This window comes from Talpa occidentalis, unplaced genomic scaffold, assembly GCF_014898055.3.
Source record: "Talpa occidentalis isolate TD23 unplaced genomic scaffold, MPIMG_talOcc4v2.1 talOcc4.2, whole genome shotgun sequence".
NCBI lineage: Eukaryota > Metazoa > Chordata > Mammalia > Eulipotyphla > Talpidae > Talpa > Talpa occidentalis.
In genome coordinates this window covers 108,469,718-108,490,690 of record NW_023602073.1, presented here as the reverse complement: position 1 = coordinate 108,490,690, position 20,973 = coordinate 108,469,718, and the positions used below count along the sequence as shown (strand labels likewise).

The 20,973-nt window shown below is 39.2% G+C and overlaps 1 protein-coding gene across 1 annotated transcript in view; it reads right to left on the bottom strand.

Moving 5' to 3' along the window:
• CRYBG1 (crystallin beta-gamma domain containing 1) overlaps positions 1 to 20,973 on the bottom strand; it is a 47,006-nt gene that overhangs the window by 13,518 nt on the left and 12,515 nt on the right. The window contains exons 6-13 of the mRNA XM_037520167.2: positions 18,280 to 18,419; positions 11,554 to 11,680; positions 8,242 to 8,277; positions 7,426 to 7,580; positions 6,591 to 6,717; positions 6,356 to 6,501; positions 986 to 1,112; positions 759 to 791 (exon numbers count right to left, since the gene is read on the bottom strand). Of these exons, the coding sequence (XP_037376064.1) occupies positions 759 to 791; positions 986 to 1,112; positions 6,356 to 6,501; positions 6,591 to 6,717; positions 7,426 to 7,580; positions 8,242 to 8,277; positions 11,554 to 11,680; positions 18,280 to 18,419 (891 nt within the window). The remainder of the gene's footprint in view (positions 1 to 758; positions 792 to 985; positions 1,113 to 6,355; positions 6,502 to 6,590; positions 6,718 to 7,425; positions 7,581 to 8,241; positions 8,278 to 11,553; positions 11,681 to 18,279; positions 18,420 to 20,973) is intronic.

The window sequence follows — 20,973 nt, the reverse complement described above, 5'->3', positions numbered from 1 at the left end:
AATTTGCTACGTCTACATTAATGATCAATTAGAAATACTTCGGCGACACCAATTCATGATTTATTATAATTCAGAGACAGTCATCAAAGGACAATCCAACAATAAGGCAGTTTCTGTAGAACACCCTGTCCGAACATGTTGTGCAGCATTTTAAAGCTTTATTGTGGCCAAAAGTAATTGTTCATCAGTTCTACCATTTACAAGAAACTGTATTTTGGAAACATATAGTATGGTTTCCCTCCCTCTCAATGGAAGATACTTGCTGACTTTTTAGAATCTTGTGTATGCTAGTAAAGAAGGCTATAGCAGTGTTTGTGACTCTGTAATTACAGCTGTCTGATGCCATTAAAAAGGCTAAATAATGAATGTTACTCTTCATTTAATGTAGACAGTCAGCATTCAAAAGGTTGGGGGAGAGCCCATATGAGAGAACACATAAAATGTTTGTCTAATGCAGATACAGCAAATATGAAAATTCATTTTACTTTTTATCACAATAAAGTATATGCTATTGTTTGAAATATTAGTCTCAGTGTAATGTAACTAAAATTCAGCTTTACATAATAAATAGATATTTAGATATGGATCTATGCTATCAATTAAGTAGTAAGCTTAAAACTAACTTTAAAATACAGTTATGTTTTCAGGCATAGAAATGGGTAAAAGAAAATGTGCCAAATGCCTGACATTTTACACACAAGTTCAGCTTTTCAATGGGAGGCCCCTTGTTATGAAAAATACAGTATTTTTTAAGTTACCTGATTTTGTCTCCTCGGGCCAGAGAAAGAATCCTAAGTTTTTAAAGGGAAAAGAGAAAAAAATGAATACAGCAGCCATCTTGAAAATATTTTTTCTTCCAGCCCACTAGCAATTAATATTAAACATAATTCAGAATAGTTTCTATAGCATTCAATAATACATGGATCAAAAGTATTTATTAAATAAACAGAATTCAAATATTCTCAATAAAATTTTAATTCCTTACCAAACAAATGGGTTGAACAGAAGAGATTTTACAATTTTTGCCTCCCCAGTCCTCAAAACTGGTATAAAAGCCTTTATCCAATACATACTGTTCTCCGGTGAAGTCTGGGTTTTCATAGGCTACCCATCTAGAGAGACAAAAACACTGACTTGTTAGAGTTTGTAATTTACATAGACAATAAAACTCACACACATTTGGATAAATATATATCCCACATAAACTTTCATTTGTTTTATTAATCAGTAATCTTAATTTTTCTGGTTCTCCATTAACCTTTTAGGAGCAGACAGATTTGTCTGAGACAGAGTGGCAAGCGAAAGGGTATTTTTACTTGATTCTTCTGATGTTATCATTTATCAGATTCTATCCCTCATATAGCTGCAGTGGGGATATTAGTCTATTTCTTCCTTATTCTTTCCTAAGGAAATAATTTGGAGTTCGAAGAAGTACCTGTAAGAGCTCTCTTTATAAGCAAATAAGAATTCTTTTTTATCAACATTAAAATATTTTTACAGAAAGCTAGGATGGAAAGCTATGTCTCTGTTACACAACAAACGAAACTGGGGAAAAAAAGTTCAGAGGAAAAGAAAAAAATACAGCTGTTACTAAAATTTTGTTTCTAACAGGATTTCCAATATGATAGGACTACATCGCAAGCAAAACTGAACAACTCTCAGAAATACTAAAACCGAATCTCTCTTGTCATGTTTTCATTTGTTATATTTTAAGTGCTCTACACTCAGAGAGGAAAATCAACACCACCAATATATTGATTTAGATAGTCTTTGAAGGGAAGAAAGTTTTTCAATTCCATTACATTCAAGAGTTTCTCAGTGTCTCCTCCTCAGGTAGTTCACTGGCCTAATGACCTTCTCACAGTTTAAAGGACTAATACCTAGATACCTGTATGTACGCTTATTCTCAAAATGCTTTCATTTTAATTATCACATTTAACCTTCTGGGGAGGGGCTTGTTTTCCCATTTTAAAGGTGGGAAAACCTAAAATCAAGGAAAATTTAATTCATATATTCACTTGTAAACATTGTTGGCCATTTGCCACATGCAGGAACTAGAGTGGCACTAGGAATGCAAAGAAGAAAAACAAAATTCTTGCCCTCAAGAAGTTCACAGATGGGCAAGAAGCATCTCATGGAAATACCTGTTGCTGTACGCTCTGAATGGGAAGTGACAGGCCCAAGGTGACACAGGCAGTGGTCAGGGATGACTGAACCTGTGACGGGCTCCCGAGGCTCACTCGAGCTCTCATCACTTAGTGACCAGAACTGCCATTTGCCAGGTAAAGTTTCCTTCCATTTGCTAGTCCATGAAACCATACGTAAAATAGTCTACACATTTCATAATAACAGCTTACAATTTTTTTAATGAAAGGGCTTGATTTAAACAAAAGCTCAGCGAGCTTTATTTAAATCAAGCCCTTTCATTAAAAAAAAAAAAATCCCAGGTGATATGTAGCTCATGACAGGTAACATCTGAATGGAAAAGCTGCTTTAGGTGCCAATCATAGTCTATTTCAAAAAAGACTATTCCACCCCTTCAGAACCTCATTAACAATTTTTAAAATCTATACTTTAACATTGTAAGGAAAGGAATTAGATCTGGCTCGAGCTGTGGGCGTGACATTAACTTTCAGATAACTGAAGAGCCCACTTAGCCTGTGTGAAAGTTTGTATTTTTTAATAAGGGGTTGGCGAGGATCCCAATGCTGAATCCCGTGAGGCTCTACTGCGCCCCAGTTCCTGTGTGTGCAGCCACTGAAAACGGCATAGGTTGCTCACACATCAGGAAGCCGGGCGGCAGCAAAGCAGGAGAATGCAGCACTATTGTGTGGGGGGTAAATCTGCACAGCAAGAAAAATCTACCTCAAGAAACAACTGAAAATTAAAGAAGATAAGCCATATCACAAAGAAGCATTCCTGGCAGGGCGCTGGGGCTGTAAGAAGTTAGAGAAGAGGGTTCTGTGCTTTGTTGCTTTGTTCTTTGACTTTAGGGTTCAGAGGGGAAAAGCCGGGGGCGGGGGGCAGAGGGGAGAGACTGAACATAGGAGAAAAGTTAACAACTGTGACTTTACTTCCCTACACAATGAAAATTAATTCCTTACAAGTAAAAACTCAATACCCACATAAGTCTATCTAATTCTCTAAAGTTGGAACAGGAAAACTACTATTCAGATGCTGCTTCTTGGACTGACAGTAGTGTTGTTTTCCTGCCAGCATGCAGCCCCAAATGACTCACCCATGAATATGAGGGCTAAAAATCCCCAAAACTTTGATCTGAGATTTTCTGTTATGTCAGCCATCTAGAGTCTACTTAAAGTTTAAGTTTGAGAGTCTGAAGAAGAAAGTTCCTTATTGTCTTTTTTTAAAACAGTCTGTACATATGAGTCAACACTCGTGTTTATAGGATTGGGGTGAGGGGGGTGGGGTGGCAAGAACAAGTACTAGCAGGTTCCCAGCTGGATGGAATCTGCTCTGAGAATTTAAGGGCAGCCGGGCAAACTGACCCTTCTGCGGAGGGGAAAAGTACAAAAGAATTGAAAACACGAGCACTTTTATTTTTTTCTGGACTATAGAAATATTTCATTTTGCTCTTAGGTTTAAAAAATCATGACTCATTCCACAGTTTAAGTAAGAGCATAACATAGAATTAGAAACTTATTAGCAGGACTGTGTGAAGGAATTTCCACAAGAGATGGAATGCCGTTTCTAAAATCTCAATTGTTGGATTCACAGCATCCTTTCTGAAGAATGGCCCCTATTCCAGAACTAATAATGAGTTTACTACACAGGGAATTTATTATCCATACAACAGCTGCCTGGAGACACTCCTATAGAACAGGAATATCAAAACAGTCTTTTTTCCCCCCGAGCTTTGTGTTCCATACTATGGCATAAAAAACCAAACTAAAATGCTTATTTACCAATAAGAAAAACGTCATTAGTTTTTTTTTGGAACTATTAAAAACGAATGAGCTAGTTCCAGTGCTGCCTCCTCCAGAGTTCTTGTCTCATGTGCAACCTGAAAATTCATCTCTTTCTGCTGTGGATTCCCAAAGCACTTAATCTATACCCCTTCTATGGCAATAAATTCTGCTTTATATAAGTTCTATAACTTCTCCGAGGATATAATATAATGCTTTACAATAGCAGACCTCAATAAATATTTGTCAAATGACTAAATGGATGAAATATGAGGAAGCAGCTGGTGCTGGTAACTATAGAAGCCCTCCTCTCAACTTCCTTTTAATACCAAAACTCAACTGCTACAATCAGAAATGCAACTATAAATAAAAACATATAAAAGCACTACTTTCTTTTTTTTTTTTTTTTTTTTTTTTAAAGATTTATTTATTTACTTATACAAGCACTGGGTACAATCAGAAGTGCGGGAGGGTGAGAGAATTCACCAGAGCCAGAGCGGGGAGCAGAGCAGGCAGAAGGACCGAAGTACACTGCTGAGGGGAGCAGCGGGCGGCAGGAGAGGTCTGCGCGCCATGTGGGACCCTCCTCTGGTGGCCGGGGAGCAGCCGGGGATTGAACCGGCGCCTCAGAGGCTGCGGGCAGCTTCGCAACCCAGCGCTCAACCGCTGCGCCACCGGGGAGGCCCTAAAAGCACTACTTTCTAAGGAAACTGATTTCAGGAAAACAAGGTAAAAAGGAAAGATAGGCTTAGGGCACAATAATTCTATCTACATTAACAACATAATTTACCCAAATGTCTCAAGGGAATTCTACCCCACATCCTCTGACTACCTCTGCTAGGGCACATGACTGGGCTCTGATGGAGCCAACACACCTGGTGAGTCTCAAATGTATACAGCTGTTTCTCCAGGTTGAGTTGGTCACTGTATGTTTCTTTTAAGTAACTAGCTTTAAGGGAATCTCAAATACTACAGAGCTACAGCCATTTCATTTGACTTCTGCCATAGTATACCTTTTGTGTAAGGCGGTTTCTAAAATGTTAGAGCTTAAGAACAGGACCAGCTAAGAAGGAAGACCCAGCAATCACTGATTTCATTCTGCCAAGATGGCACCACAAGCAACAATCTACACAAGAATTTACTGAATGTGACTAATAGCAAAAGCATATTTCATTGTAGACACAGATCAGATATCCAGACCTACCGAGGCAAGACTCATGATTACAAGAGTTGAGGTTAGAAGGATTCAAATAGCCTATTACTCATAACACAACAAATCTAGCATCAAACATTTTCAACAGTACAAATGATTTTCATAAAACCACGTTAGATTACTCTCACTTCTAACAAATTGTAACAGACATCAGCCTAGATCAGAAGAATAATTGAAAAAAGGAATAAAGAAGAAAAATAACATCTGTTTTTGTACAGCTAGTATCTTTCCCTATTTCTGATATTCCTGGGGAACCAACCACCCCAATCAAAATAAGTAGGGTCCACGGGACTGACCCTACATCTCAGCTCCAGGCAGGGCACGTAACCCAGGCACAGCTATATCCTTGGCTACAGTGATTGGTTGAGGCAATGTGCACGTGACCTCAACCCCTAGACTCAAAGTCAAGCCTGGATCATCTATAGAAAAAAAGCAGCTCGTTCCACTGAACAGTGAGATCATGGAACAAAAGGCAAATGCTGCTCCGAGAAGCCGCCAGATGTAAAGAATCACCTTACCTGAAGCCAACATAGAGAAGAGTGCAGGGGGGGAAAGAGAGACCCCCCTACCCCCACCAAGTTCTGATTACCATGCCCCAACACCCCTGTGACCAGCGACGACTGAAGCAAAAATATTTGCAAAACTTTTAGTCGCTATGTAGGTCATCAGTTTGATTTTTATCACTTATGCTGATTTAAGTAGATTTACTGCCACATTTCAAATGGTCTTGACAGATCATTGCTCAATTAAAAGTTACTTTAACATGAACAAAGCATTCAACTGCTAACCCTGGGTACACTGAAATGATTATCTTAAGTCAAAATAACATTAAAGAAATTGATGTTGGAGTAGGTATAGGATCATAGGAAAATCTAATAGGGGCTTTGTCCCAACCTCAGGTTTTCAATGTTAGTTCACTATTATTTGATTCCCAACCTGAGAAATTAATGAGAACTTTCCATGCAGAATGACAAAGGAAGTGGATCTGTAGATTTCTACCATGAAACCTAAAAGCCCACTCCAATGTTACATTATATATGATAAAAAGATAAATGAAATTTCTAAAAGATACATTGTGGCAGTAGGCAATAAATGACTAATTTAATGTTTAATTACCAAGGCATTTATACATTGAGTGCCTACTCTGTCTCAGAGAATCTATTTAACACAAACCAAGGTGAAAGCCATGTTTAAAATCTGACTGGGTTATTTTACTTACACTCCACTCAGTACATTGATAGACTGTGTCTTTACTCCATATCCTGTCTCCTTTAAATTAGCAACAATTCCTAATACATCAATACTGGAACCTTTGGAGCCAAAGTTTTTTTCACTGTACATTATCATGTGAGCATTTGAAAAGTCCTATTGGGAAGAAAAAAATCAATGTCAAGTGTTAGTCATTTATTAACCAGAAAGACCAAGTATTAGCTATTAGCTTTTCTTTAACTTACACCTAATATAGGTCTCAGAGACTGAAGTTCTCCATTGTAACCCCCCCAGTCTTTCCATTCCTTGTATTCTCCTTCTTCAAGCAAATACTGATGACCTATAAATCCAGGCTTCTCATAAGCAACCCATCTGCAACAGAAGGAACATGAGGAATTAGTAATTTTCAGTGGGGTTAAAACTGTTTCCAGTGTATACATCTGTTTCATTATCTACTACAGATAGTTATAAAGCTAGACATGGACTCGTGCGTTATGACTACTGGTATTCTCTAGAATTTAAGAGACTAGCAGGACAGCCCCATGTAAGCAACCTAAGAAATATACGAGTGTTCTGGAAAGGAGTGTATATGGAGGGAGGGAGTGGTGTATGCACACTTAATAAGATTGATTCATTGAACTTTGGCAAATAAAACTGGATAAATCATCTTCAAATAGTAATTAAAATTATGTATTTAGGGCTATTTACAAGGTCATTTCAGTGTAAACTTGAAATGTGCATGGTCTATAAAATACAAAAGACAAAAAACAGAAAGTAAGCTAACAGTGTTTAGAGCATAATAACAAAAAAAAATTAGATTTCATCAATCTAGATACTTATCAGATATTTATCAGCCTTGCTCAGATGACTGGCCCAACCAGACCCTAAAACTGCTGGTTACAGTTGGCTGAGGAGAACATGAGCACAGCTACTATAATTCACTAGAACACAATCTAGAATGTTGTCTTGGTGGTGGCGGGGGTGGGGGGGCCGGGCAGGTGGGTGGGTGGTGGGAAGGAGAGGTGAGGTATGTTTACTTATTAAAGGGAAAAAAAATCCAGGTTTCCCCCATCTACTTACAGGCCTCTTAGGACTTTCATAGACCCTACTGACGTAAATGGCAAACGTTCACTTCTGGTCGTTTCTTCTGTTTCATCTCCTTCCGTAAAACTACACACTTCTGTTTCTAGTTCCATACTTTTTCCTTCAAAAAAAGGCTTTTCATAAATAACTACCTATAATACAAATGAGATAATTTACAAAATTGGAAAAAAATTATATACAAATATTTTTTAAGTTAAATATGTCAACAGCTAAACATTGAATTAGTCATTTAATATCACTAGGTGCTAGAATACAAATTAAAATCTTCAGATTTTTTAAAATCAGCTAACAACAGCATCTTACAATTTTAAAAGTCAGATCTTTTCCCCTTGATATATATTTGGGTACAGCCTAAAGCCAAGATTCAAAAGATCATTTATAAATAAATGATTTGTTCAATGTCTAGAACTGATATTTAGAATTTTGCTTAGGCCAAATTCAGGGAGCCAAGGATTCTAAGTTGCTTTGAAAATGAAACAAACTGTGTGCCCTAGATGTGGGTAAGTGGGAATAGCAGAGAGAAAAACAGCATTTTGGAGTCTGGAGGATTTCTCTTGAAAAGGTTTTCTTCCTGGCTAACTAGTAAGCAGCAACAGGTCCTATGATTAGTAAGCATAATCATGGATTATAAATGTAATACAAGGAGATGCTACACTGTGAGAACTAGTGCCATTAGCATCGCCTTCCAGCCTGAACGATGCAGTTCTGTTTTAGGGAAGTTGATATGTGAAGTCACACAAGTATTATCTTTCTGAACATGGAATGGGAATAAAATTTTAAATATATTTTTACCTTTGGATCTGTAGGGAATTCAACTTTACGGCCACCCTGAAAAGAAAAAAGAGAAAAACAATTCCAATTTAATTTCCATTGAGGGAGTTCTAAAATTACCAACAGTGCAGATAAAGAAATGAAGATAACATGTGTCTCGCAGTGCTGGTCAGTCTATAAATTGGATTTGCTTGTTAGCTATGTTTTTTTACCCAATAAGTTTTAGGGCTTTTTTTTAAACTCAGTAAATTTCTTTAAAAAGTGTGTATTTCTTGTTTCTCTTAAAAACCAACCTAAGATCTGACATCTCTGGCCCCAAATTCTCAGAGTCAGCAACCTTCACCTTCTGTACTCTCTAGCCCTACCTTGGCTCAACTTCCAGCTGGAACATTGGTCCTGTTTGCCTGTCTCCACTAATCCCTGGATTCAACTATTTGCCACCTCACCCTGGAGGCATTTGATTTTGCAATCCACGACTTACAAAACTGCTGAAGTTCACACATGTTAACATTATGATTTGGAGGACTCTTGAAAGCATCAGAGAAATGGCTAGATAAAATGGGTACCATCCCAAAGGGTGGTTCTATGGACAAGAAATGTTGTTAAACTTTTATAATAAAAAAGTTTTTTGATGAAAACAAAGGAGAAGGGAGGTATCACACTTCCAAACTTCAAGCTATACTACAAAGCCATAATAATTAAAGCAGTTTGGTATTGGAACAAAAACAGACAAACAGACCAATGGAACTGAATAGAGGGCCCAGAAATAAAACCACACTTAGATGGTCAACTGATCTTTGACAAAGGAGCAAAGAACATGCAATGGAACATGAACAGTTTGTTCAATAAATGGTGCTGGGAAAACTGGAAAACATGCAAAAAAATGAAACTAGACCACTACCTTTCACCATGCACAAAAATCAACTCAAAATGGATAAAATAACTGGACATAAGACCTGAAACTATAAAATATATAGGAGAAAATATAGGTAAATTACAAGACATACATTGCAATAACATCTTTAAAGACTCATCACCCAAAGCAAAGATAGTCAAGGAAAAGAAACACCTGGGATTACATCAAACTGAAAAGCTTCTGTACAGCAAAAGAGACATTAACCAAAACAGAGAGACACCCCACTGATTGGGAAGAAATCTCTGCACTCCATTCAACTGACAAGGGACTGATCACAAAGATATACCAAAAACTCACATGACTCAACAAAATAAAATAAACAATATAGTCAAGAAATGGGCAAAAGAACTTAAAAGACACTTTTCCAAAGAGGAAATGCAAATGGCCAACAGGCAAATGAAAAAATGCTCAACATCCCTTATAATCAGGGAAATGCAAATCAAAACCACATTGAGATACCACCTTATACCAGTAAGAATGGCACATATCAAAAAAACAAGCAACAACAGATGTTGGCAAGGATGTGGTGAAAAAGGAACTCTGTCCTACACTGCTGGTGGGAGTGCAAACTGGTCCAACCACTATGGAAAGCTCTCTGGAGGTTCCTCAGTCTACTAAAAATGGAGCTACCATATGACATGGCAATTCCACTCCTAGGGATCTACCCAAAGGACACAAAAACTGATTCAAAAGACCTGTACCCCTATGTTTACTGCAGCACTATTTACAATAGGTAAAACCTGGAAACAACCCAAATGCCCAAAAATAAATGACTAGATCAAGAAGATGTGGTATATATACACAATGGAATATTATTCAGCAATCAAAAAAGATAAAATTATGCCATTCACAGCAATGTGGATGGAGCTAGAAGGAATTATACTCAGTGAAACAAGCCAGAAGGAAAAAGAAAAATATCGGATGGTTTCACTTACAGCAGGAATATAGGGGAACCAAATAAGACATCAGTGTAAAAAAATAGTAACACAACAAAGCAATAACAGACAATTACAAATCAGAGACATCCTGCAGGGGAGGAGGGAGAGGGAGGAGCACAGGGGACTGAGGTGATGGCGCACGGGTGCATTGGTGAAGGAAACTCTATGGGGAGCACACCTGAGAGGGTGGGGGGAAGCAAGTATTGTTTAAAAATGAACAAAGATGTAAAAAAAAAAAAAAATTTAAAAAATTGAGAAAAGAAAAAAAAGTTTTTAAAAATAAAAAAACTCACTAAAAATATACCACTGAAAAGGCATTACATAGAAATATCCAACAAGTTAGTTAAAATCAGCAGTGGGAAAGTCACAGGGTATTTTTCACCAATTTATGTTTAACAGCTAAAAAAAAAAAATCCAACCAAAGAAGCTCCAGTGCACCAATGAACTGTAATTATAAAGGAATGTGGCTGATGTTATCAGCAAACCTGAGTTTATACAATCAAGTACCCTTTTCTAAAGTAATCCTTTTCAAATGCCGGAACCTTCACAGTTTTGTAAATCATCATTAAAAAATGCTTTCAAAACCTCAGTCAGTGCCTTCACTCATTCACAAAACTAACAAAAACTTTGTTCTTTGAAAGTGGATTTCATTTTAGAAACAATCCCCAAATCATTCACAGTAAGACCAGCCAACATGCAGATAATTCAGCCATATGCTTTGGCAGGAGGGGTAAAATTAAGATAAAAATTTATCTTCCTGATTTTCTAATTTGTTCCAAACTGACTCAGGAGCCTTACCCCTGCCACAGGAGGCTGCCAGCACCTGCTATCAGTGAGGGACAAGAGAATTGCAACCCAGGTCCTCTCGAGGCTTGGCCTCTAGCAGCAGCAGCAAAGAGCAAGGCAAAAATACAGTGGAAGGCTAGAGAACGCACAGGCTTCTGTGAAGCAAGCACTCAACAGACTCGCAGCCCCAGCGCCTCCGAAGATGCCACCCAGCACAGCATCCTGTCACTGAGACTGGGTATTCCTCAGTGTGCCCTGTCCTTCCGGTTTCACCATGGCTTAGCGTGTGTTCACTGACATCCCCATCCTAAAATGATCCTGCTTGGTTTTAAGATCCAAACTGATTCAACATGGTCTCCTACACATCTCCCTTTCTGTCACCCACCAAATGGAGTTTGTCGTTCTAGCTGTTTTCCACAAAGGTTAATCCCTCACTTTCTCCATTTTTTAAACCATCCCTGGGGGGCATCTTCATGTACACATCTGTGGTTCTGAAAGGCCCAGAATGCCTTAACGGCAAAGGACATGGGCCTAGCCACATTTTCTCATTTGTTACACCTAGCAAGTTAGTCTTTATTTCCACCTAGCAATCTTCTTTTTCACACGTTTGCTTCTTGCTTCAAAATCACAGCCTATGAATTGTCAATGTCATATGGCAAAGAATCACTGAACTTTGTTAAATTCCATTTTTACCATTTTCAGAGGACGCATGGATCCAATGTAGGCTTCTTCTGTATCCCAGAAGGACAAGTCAGGGTATTCACCAGGTTCCAGTATAAAAGGGACACCCTGAAATCCAGGTCCTTCATAAACCAGCCACCTAAATAAGCACCAAGGAAGATAACAGAGACAATTCATCATTTATTTCATCAGGTGCCCCGATGGGAGAGGAACAGAACAGGAGAGGACAATGATCTGGCTGATGGCCAGATACATAGTGTTGTGTGTGCTGTCAGACGCAAGGAGGAATAAATAAGCCTTTCTATATGCGGCCCTTTTTGATCTTTTACTTCTCTCCTTGGTTGGCTCCGTCCATTTATCTTATTCGAAGCCAATGGCTTTGATAGTTGCCGTGTACAATGCTTGTCTCCAGAGGGGCCCTAGGTAGAAACTCTCAAGCTTTGTTTGAAAAGGTAAGGCCTTATTTGTAACTAAAGAATAGGCTGTTCCACCTAATCATCCACCCAAATTAATGTTAACAACAAAAGTTAATAACTATTGATAACATCTACCTACAGATTACAAGGAATACCACTCAGAATTCCACCCCATTCCCACAACAGTGCTATGAGGAAGAAACACCATCCTCCCCATTTTACAGTGGAGGCCCAGTGCCCAGGGCCACGCAGCTGTAATTACCAAAGGCAGGGCTGACCACGCTGCCTGGGGTCAGCCCCTAAACATTTTTTTGATGGCAGTTTTTCTCATTACAGTGGGTGCACCGAACATACTCTTCACGGACTCAGGGTCGTCACTGGTGTCCTCGGGGCACTGAAAGTCTGTAAGGCTGCTTGTTCCCAGCCCCCAAGGCTCTTTGAGCTCTTGTACTGATTTTTATGGCTTCAATACCTCTCCCTTCTATCAGACTTGTCAGCTGTCACTTCTGCTGTGGCCAGGAAACCACCAGCCCCACCCTTCTAGAGAAGCCAGGAAACCAGAAAAGCATGCCTGTTCTAACCGTCTCTACAGACCGTGGGCTCCTCACTGTCCTCATTTCCGGGAGAGTCCTGGGAAGTGAGGTTGCTGGAGAAGCGTGTGACCTCTTATATATGGGAGTTGGTAGAGGACCCCTTTTAAAAACTAATCTAGAATCCCCGGTGATCACTCCCCAGGCGACCGTTTGTCTCACTGACCGTCCTGGCCGAGGCGCTCCATCGTGTTCCCCACACGATGTGTGGGGGGTGTGTGCCAAGAAGATAACGGCTGTGAATGGAATCTGCTACCAGCAAAAAGGGTCTGAGTCTCCCTCTTAGCATTTCACTTGTTCCTTATGTTGGCCCAAGGGTACATTTTTGGTAATTTTTTGGTTAAAGATTCCCCTGGAAAGCCTCACTAATTATATAGGGATTTACAATCAGGATCCGACTGAACACCTGTCAACACACACACAGGAATGTTGAGAGGCTGTGTGTGGTATATGGGTGGGAGATCAAAACTAATCTACAGTGTGAGGAGTGAGGGTAATTACAGGAGGAGAACAGCCAAGGGGCGCGAATGCAGGGCTTCTGAGAGACTGGTTCTGTTCTGCTTGTTGATTTGGGTGATGGTTATAGTTTGTGAAAATTCACTCAGATTATATATTGTGATTTGTTGTGTACCTTTTTGTACAAATGTTATAAAGATACTTCAATTAAAAAAGAGACTTATCGGGGCCACCCTGGTGGTGCAAGGGGTTAAGTGTCAGCACTATGAAGCTGTCAGCAGCCACTGCAGCATGAGTTCCATCCCTGGCCAGGGAAGTGACCCACACGGCACAGCAGACCTCTCATCTCTCGCCCTGCTCCCATCAGCAGTGTATTTCAGTGGATCTGCCTGTTCTGTTCCCCACTCTGTCTCTGGTGAATCCTCTCACCCCCTGTACCTCTGGCCTGTACCCCAGCTCTTGTATGCATAAATAAGTAAATCTTTAAAAAAAGAGAGACTTATCTTTTAAATACCACTATAATGCCCCTAAAACCACACCAAAACAGGCTAAGAGCAGGGTCTTTTAAACTTTCTTACATTGAGAGCATGACAGTTGATACATGTTTTCTCTTTTTTGGAGTTCTAAACTCTCAGTCACACCACACATGGTTTCATGCCCTGCTGTTGTAAGAACAATTTGCCATGAATCATGCTAGTAGGCTGCCAAGCCAAGGCCTCCAAGTGTGACTCCTCTCAAGGGAATGGGCTGACTCTTCTGCAAACACAACTTAATGTTATACTTTATGAAGTACACTTTCATTAAGATTTTTCTCCTGCAGTTTGAGTTCTAAGGGGACTTGTTCACCTGATACTAAACATTTCACTCTTGGTAAAGCATGCAGTTTATAGAAGGAAGGTAATTTTGGGTAAGTGGAAATGTGCTGAAAAACTGAACATATAAGCTGATATATCTGAAAATACTGCTATTCTGAGACTATTTCCTTAGAGAGTGCTAAGGGCTTGCTGGATAACTCAACCAGGCAGTCATAAATGTTGGGTGGATTTTGGAATTTGAAAGCTCATGTTCAGAGATGATTCATTTTTACTAAATTCTATTCCAACAAGATACATGATTTATGAGGCCATCAGGAGAGGGGGAACCTATCTTCAGGCAGTGTTATTTCAATTTCTAAAGGCACTCTTGTATTTTTCCATGTACTTAGGTAATGAGCTCTCACCTATATTCTGAATAAACACTACAAATCTAAAGTATGAGCTTTTAAAAAAAAATAGCAAATGAACATAACAAATGTGTGAATACAAATATTGCTGAGGCAATAAAAATGGCCATCTATCTGTTTATTAAAAACATTTGTGTAATTACTCTTTTAGAAATTCCCTTTGAGTCACAGATGAAAAATTAGTTTTACCTCGTTCACTTGTTCTTAAACTAAAAACAGTATTTTCTGTGGGATCCTAAGTCTTATTCTCCAGGCATGGCTGCACGCGATGGTGATTTATAGAAACCAACTGAATAATCAAAAGATCAATTATGAATGTGCCAACTTTAAGGCTATTCAAAAGTCTAAAGGAGGAAAATGTGCGGTGACCACGCAACGGTGTGGGAGTCACTGATTTAGCCAGGCAATGCAATTTGGTAACATTAATGGGAAGCTGGTGAGCACATGCCACCTTTGTGATACAAGGTGACTATGCAGCACTGTCTGCGTGAAGTATCCAAGACTGTGTCGCCTGTATCACATCATACCTGTAGACCTGGCTCATGTACAGAAAATACAGGCACAGTTAAATGACATCATGAGGAAATATCAAGACAAACGCAGAAAGTGGCACATTATCAGGCCTAAATTCTTCCAAAAGCCAGTGGTGTGGGAAGCAAAAATGGGGGTACTTTAGAGATAAGAGAGATTTAAAGAGCCAGAATAGGCAAACATATTTAAATGAACCTTGATTGGATCCTGATTAGGAAAAAAAGTCCATAAAAGACACTCTTGAGACAACTGGGAAAATCTGGTTATGGGCCACAAAGTAGCTATTACCATAGACTTACTGTTCATTTTATTTGGCGTGATAATGACAGTTGTGTGGAGAATGTCATTATAAAGACAGGCTGGAGTACATAGGAATGAAAGGTCATGATACTGCAACTTTTTAAGTGTTAAGAGAAAAAGAAAGCAAAATGGCAAAATGTTAATTGCAGAGTCTAAGTGAACTAACTAACTGAACTTAAACCTTCCACTTTGTGTCTGAAAACTTTCATAATAAAAAGTTGGGTTTTGATGATATATGCCACAAGGAAATATACACAGTAAATATTATACAGCAATGAAAAAATAAAATACAAATATACCTATCAATATGGATACTTTTAGAAACAACGAAGAAAAAGGGAACAAGCCACAGAGAAGTTCAGCAACATTTTTATAAAGTTCAAAAGCAAGCACAACTGAAATCCTGCAGGACAAGACATTATAGGGTGGAACCGAAAATAAAGGAGTGAGAAAACACAAAATTCCAGAGAAGGGTTATATGTGTGAAATCCTGGAATGGGGCTAGGTGCTGGGTGCTGTGGCCGTGTTGTTAATGGTGAGGCCCTAAGCTGGGTGGTGGGCACAAAGGGCTTTGTTTTATAACCAGCCTTCATAATTCACAAATACACATCTGTTCTTCCCTATTTATCAAAATTTCATAATAAAACTGGTCAAGGACTATTTGGCTATTAAAAAAAAAAGAGCCCCTTGACTTCAGGACACCTGCATTCTAGTATCTATTCTGCTAACGACAAATCCTAACGTTGAATGTGCTGTAATAAATGTTTTTTAACTTCAAGGTTCTAAAATTACTTGGTTTTATTTATTAGAAATACACACACACACACAAAAGATGAAGGTAGATCATTACTCCTGAGAGGATGGGTACTGGCATTAGCCAACTCCTTAAAATGAAGATCTAAAAATAAATGATACTCAACAGAATCTAAAAGAAAATTTTAGTTAGAAATTACTCATTTTCCCAAATATGAATTTGACAGATAATACCCCTTATTTTGTGTATGTATAAAGAACTTAATCCAGAGTGAGTAAGCCCTGGAATAAACCTAATGGAATCCAAAAAACTTAGAAAGACTTCTCTTATACCAGTTCAGGGAACTAGTCAACCAATAGAAACAAAATGAGCTCTAGTACTTTTATCAGTTGAGTTCTCCCAAAGCATTCAGACTCTCTTTGAAGATCAGTAAAAGTACTAATGTCCTGCCCCAAAACTGACCAAACAAGTTCAGAGAGCTCAAACTTTGAATTGGCATCCCAGACAGCTTTCTATTAGCCTAACAATAACAGAAATGATCAGCCAGAAAAAAAGACTTCATTGCTGTGCAAGCCCATCATAAACTGTAAGCTGTGACAATTTAGTAACTACCACCTATGAGACAAAGTCAGATTTACTATAAGGGTCAGAAACATTAAAATGTAGCTCATTATACTTCAAAATAGCCTAAGTCTGAGTCATAAAACCTTCCACACATTGAGATTAAAGTATTATGGCAGATGACTATTTCATTCTTTTCTTAAAAAAAGTGGTATTTCTCAACATTAGTACTTTAGGAAACAAAGATGTATAGATCTCTTAAATGTGAAAATCTTAGAGGCAGCAGGAGAGGACATTTTCTTTTGTTAATGGTCCTCTCATACAATGTGTGCTTTAACCACCTTCTCCATGCTGATGACTCTGAAAGTTCTACCTCCGGCCTCCCCCTATGAACTCTAGTGTCATATATCCAGTCATCTTCCTGACGTCTTACTTGGACATGCAGTTGGCAACTCCAACTTAACCTCTCTGAAACAGCTCTAGAACTTCACATTCCCTCCTAAACTGGTCCTCCAAGTTTTCTCCATCCCAATAAACACTGGGGTCCCCGACCCTGGCATTTCTCAGTCCCTCATAGTCAGTGCACATTCTGTCAGGAAAAGTCAGTTCTTCCTTCAAAATGTATCCAGAATCTGACCATTTCCGCCCACGAAACCATCATATCTACATGATTGCAATGGCTTCCTGTTTTATTTACTTCCACTCTTGCCTCTTTACAATCTATTTCTTCGTAGCAGCTACAGTGTTTCTAAAACACACATTAGATCAAAATACCCCACTGACACCCCACATGTCACTTAGAGTCATCTAAAGTCCCTCCAAAGCCTAAAAAGCCTGACAGGACATGAGGCCTGTCTCCCAAATTCACTCTACTCCAGGCATCTTGACCTAGCTATTGCCCAAGCAGGTCCAGCTGGAGCAAACTGTGCTTCCTGCCTGGGGCACTTCCTGCCTGGGCCCCTCCTCCTGCAGACAGCCCTGAGACGGACTCCATACCTCCTTCCTCAATCTGCTTAAATGTCACCAGAGGCTCTGCCTGGCCACCCGATCTAAAAGTAGCACCACTGTCCCTATTTATAATTTGTTTCTTGTAGTATCTAACATATTACATATGTTGTGGCATATGCATATACCATTAAAAACTTGCACATTCTCTGAATATATGAATATATATAAAAATACATACACAGGTGTGTGTGTATATATATATATATATGTATATATTTAGAGCCACTGAACTAGCAGGTTATAAAATTAGAAAACATGTACAGAAATGAAATCTTTAAAGGGGACTTTTAATTAAATGAAAAAAGCTTTAATGTTTTTTATCTGCCTCTCAGTGGAGGTCTTTCACATGCCCAGGCCTTTGCATTCCACTTTGAGAGAGATCTTCAAAACTGCAATCTGTACTTTTTATTCTGATTCCTCCATGTGAGCTATCCCGTTTCCTTCAAAATATTCTTGCCCTTTCCTGTGATTTGTGAAATCAACATCCTAGGGCTTTGGATAGCATTGTGTGAAAATGTTAACGGAAGTTCCATGTGTGTTGGCCTCCGGCCCAAGTGAAATAGCAGCGGCACATGTTTACCAGCCTTAAATTACCATGAAGGTATAAACTGCTATTCGGGTTTAAAAAATCAGGTTCCTCTATGATCAGGAAATCCCTACATTAAAAATGCAGTTTCTTTTCCCCTGAACTTCCTCCAATAAATTGTTTTTATTTCTAAGATGAACTTAGCACAAAGGTACAAAAGAATCAGAATTTTATGTGCCTTATTGAAAGTGCTTTTTTTTGGTCAATAATTGTTTAACAACAAATCAGACAGAACATCTTAAGTCCTCCTCTGAGTACTGCACTCTCCCCCCCAAAAAAACTCATTAAAATTGTATCTGAAACAAAATACTTACGTGCCCTGATGTACTTTAATGGAACGAGTTTTCTGCATCACACCAAAACCCTGCATCTCTTCAGTGTCGTCAAAGTAGGAATTCAGGATTCCCAACCCTTCTGGTTCAGTAAATAAATCAATTTGACTAACTCTGTAATCCTAAGAAAAGAAGAGATATATATTATAACTGTGCCACATATTTCACTCTACAGTAATCTCATTATTCCCTTTTCAAATGATAAAAATAAGCCTTCAATATAGTCCACAGAGCACCTGTCATTTTGTTTCTTACCCACTTCACCCATGACTTAGTAATATGCATCTCTGGGGGCAGAAACACTGCTTTAGTCATACGTCCCAATTACATTCAAGCAAAGATTGCCAGAAATATATCTTGCTAGAATTTTTGAAAAAATTTCTCTCATCCTCACTAAAAAAAATTACGTGGCATTCTTTGGTGACAGAGGAACTTAGGTTCCTTTACTCAGACATGATCATCCAAGGGAAGACTCTAATCCAGAAAGTGGTTGGGTCTGGAGTCTTCCCCACCTGCTGCTTTGGGCCCAGAGCCTTACAGTGATTATCTCCTTGACTATGACTAAACCGCTAAGATTTGATCTAGGCAAAGGCACACATATATGATCATTAACAAATTTCTGCTCTTTGGTCGCCCTCCATGCCCCAAACACCCATGCCTCAGCCTTGCTGCCAGCTGAGTGCTAAGTGCTAACTGAGTATTTACTGAATCTTTCTCATGTTGCTGAGTTAGGTTAATTGAGGTGCTAAAGAAACGGTAACACTTGGGTTAGTTCATGGAAGCCTTTCAAAATTACCAAAAGAAACAAATCTAATGATCCTAGAGGTGACCCTTTTGAATACATATTGTAACTTATGTTCACACTTCAAGAAACCATGAACGCAATCTGTAAAAAATATAGTCCATGAGCTAGCAGGACTCTTTAATATGACATCATTCAAAAAATGTACCCCAAGGGACCAAAAAAATCAGAAAATTATAAATTATCAAACACAAAAATGTTATTCTTTTATTTAAATATTCTTAAGAAACTAGAAACAACCTTATGTTGCATGGAAAAAGAACAGTAAAATAAACCATGGTACATCGTGGACTATGATACCCGCTTAAACTCTTAACCACATAGTAAAGCACTAACTTTATTAAGTCTGCTCTTATCAGGCTAAACAGGGGGCCTCTACACCAATACACGTCATTTCCTTTACCCCACCTTCGTGGATGTTCCTAAATCCTCACCCCACCAGATCCCGTTACTTCCCTCAGTTGCAAATCAATGGCAATGGCAGTGTGATTTTCAGGAAAAGAATGTTGTGGAGAGAAAAAAAAAAAAAGATTGCGAACCATAGTAGTAAGTGAAAAAAAGGAAACAACACTGTACCTGAAGTACGATTACAGTTAAAGAAAAAGTTACAATAAACCCAAGAAAGAACAAAGAATCCAGAAAAATGAGGGAGAGGACCCTCCAAGGATGGTGGGGTTTAGGTTTTTAAAACACTGTTTTATTACAAATATCATTTAACCAATTGTAGGGTAAGTACAAAGTATCAAGTTTTTTGCCCTCCTGCCATTAGATTAAATGCATGCCTGATGGTGGGCACCTGCAGTGGAGTGTGGGCATACGTAGGTGGGTACACCTGTGCTGAGACTGGACTTTTAAGGGCGGCATCATGGGGGCGCCAAGAGAACAAGCGACAGACAGGAAGAGAAGCAGCAGAGAAGCAGAGACCACAAGAGAACACCAGAGAGCCCAGTAACAAGTGAAGATTCTGGGTTGGGTGAGGGAGAGGCCTGCCAGCCTCCCCGACCCCAGCACCCCGGCCTGCTGTGTACCTGGTAAATCCCAATAAAAGCCTGAAAAAGCCACCGAGGGCTCCCAGACTTTCCTTTACCCCGTCTGCTCAGATCACAGAGATCCTGCTCTGGCCCTTCCTAATGCTACACCAATAAATAAAAATTGCAGATATATTATTTCACTATGATACTCTTAAACGGGGTTTCTCATATCTTTTTTAAATTTTTTATTATTATTTTTTTTGTCAAACAGTATTTTCTTCCCCCCACCCCCTCAGGTGTAGTCCCCATAGCATTTCCTTCCCCAAGGCACCCGTGCACCATCACCTCAGTCTCCTGTTTTCCTCCCTCCCTCCCTCCCTCCCTCTGATCCCTCTCCCTCCTCCTCCCCTGCAGTATGATTTTTTTTTTAATTTTTTTTTTAAGATTTATTTATTTATTTATTTATTTATACAAGCACTGGGTACAGTCAGAAGCGCAGGAGGGTGAAAGAATTCACCAGAGTCAGAGGGGAGAGCAGAGCAGGCAGAAGGACCGAAGTACACTGCTGAGGGGAGCAGCGGGCGGCAGGAGAGGTCGGCGCGCCATGTGGGACCCTCCTCCGGTGGCCGGGGAGCAGCCGGGAATCGAACCAGTGCTGCAGAGCGGGCAGCTTCACAACCCGGTGCTCAACCGCTGTGCCACTGGGGAGGCCCTGCAGTATGATTTTTAATTGTTTTTGCTTTGTTGTGTTTTGTACTGTTATTATTTTTTTTACACTGATATCTTATTTGGTTCCCCTATATTCCTGTTATAAGTGAAACCATCTCATATTTTTCTTTTTCCTTCTGGCTTATTTCACTGGGTTTCTCATATCTTACATATGGTTTACTACATTATAAATAC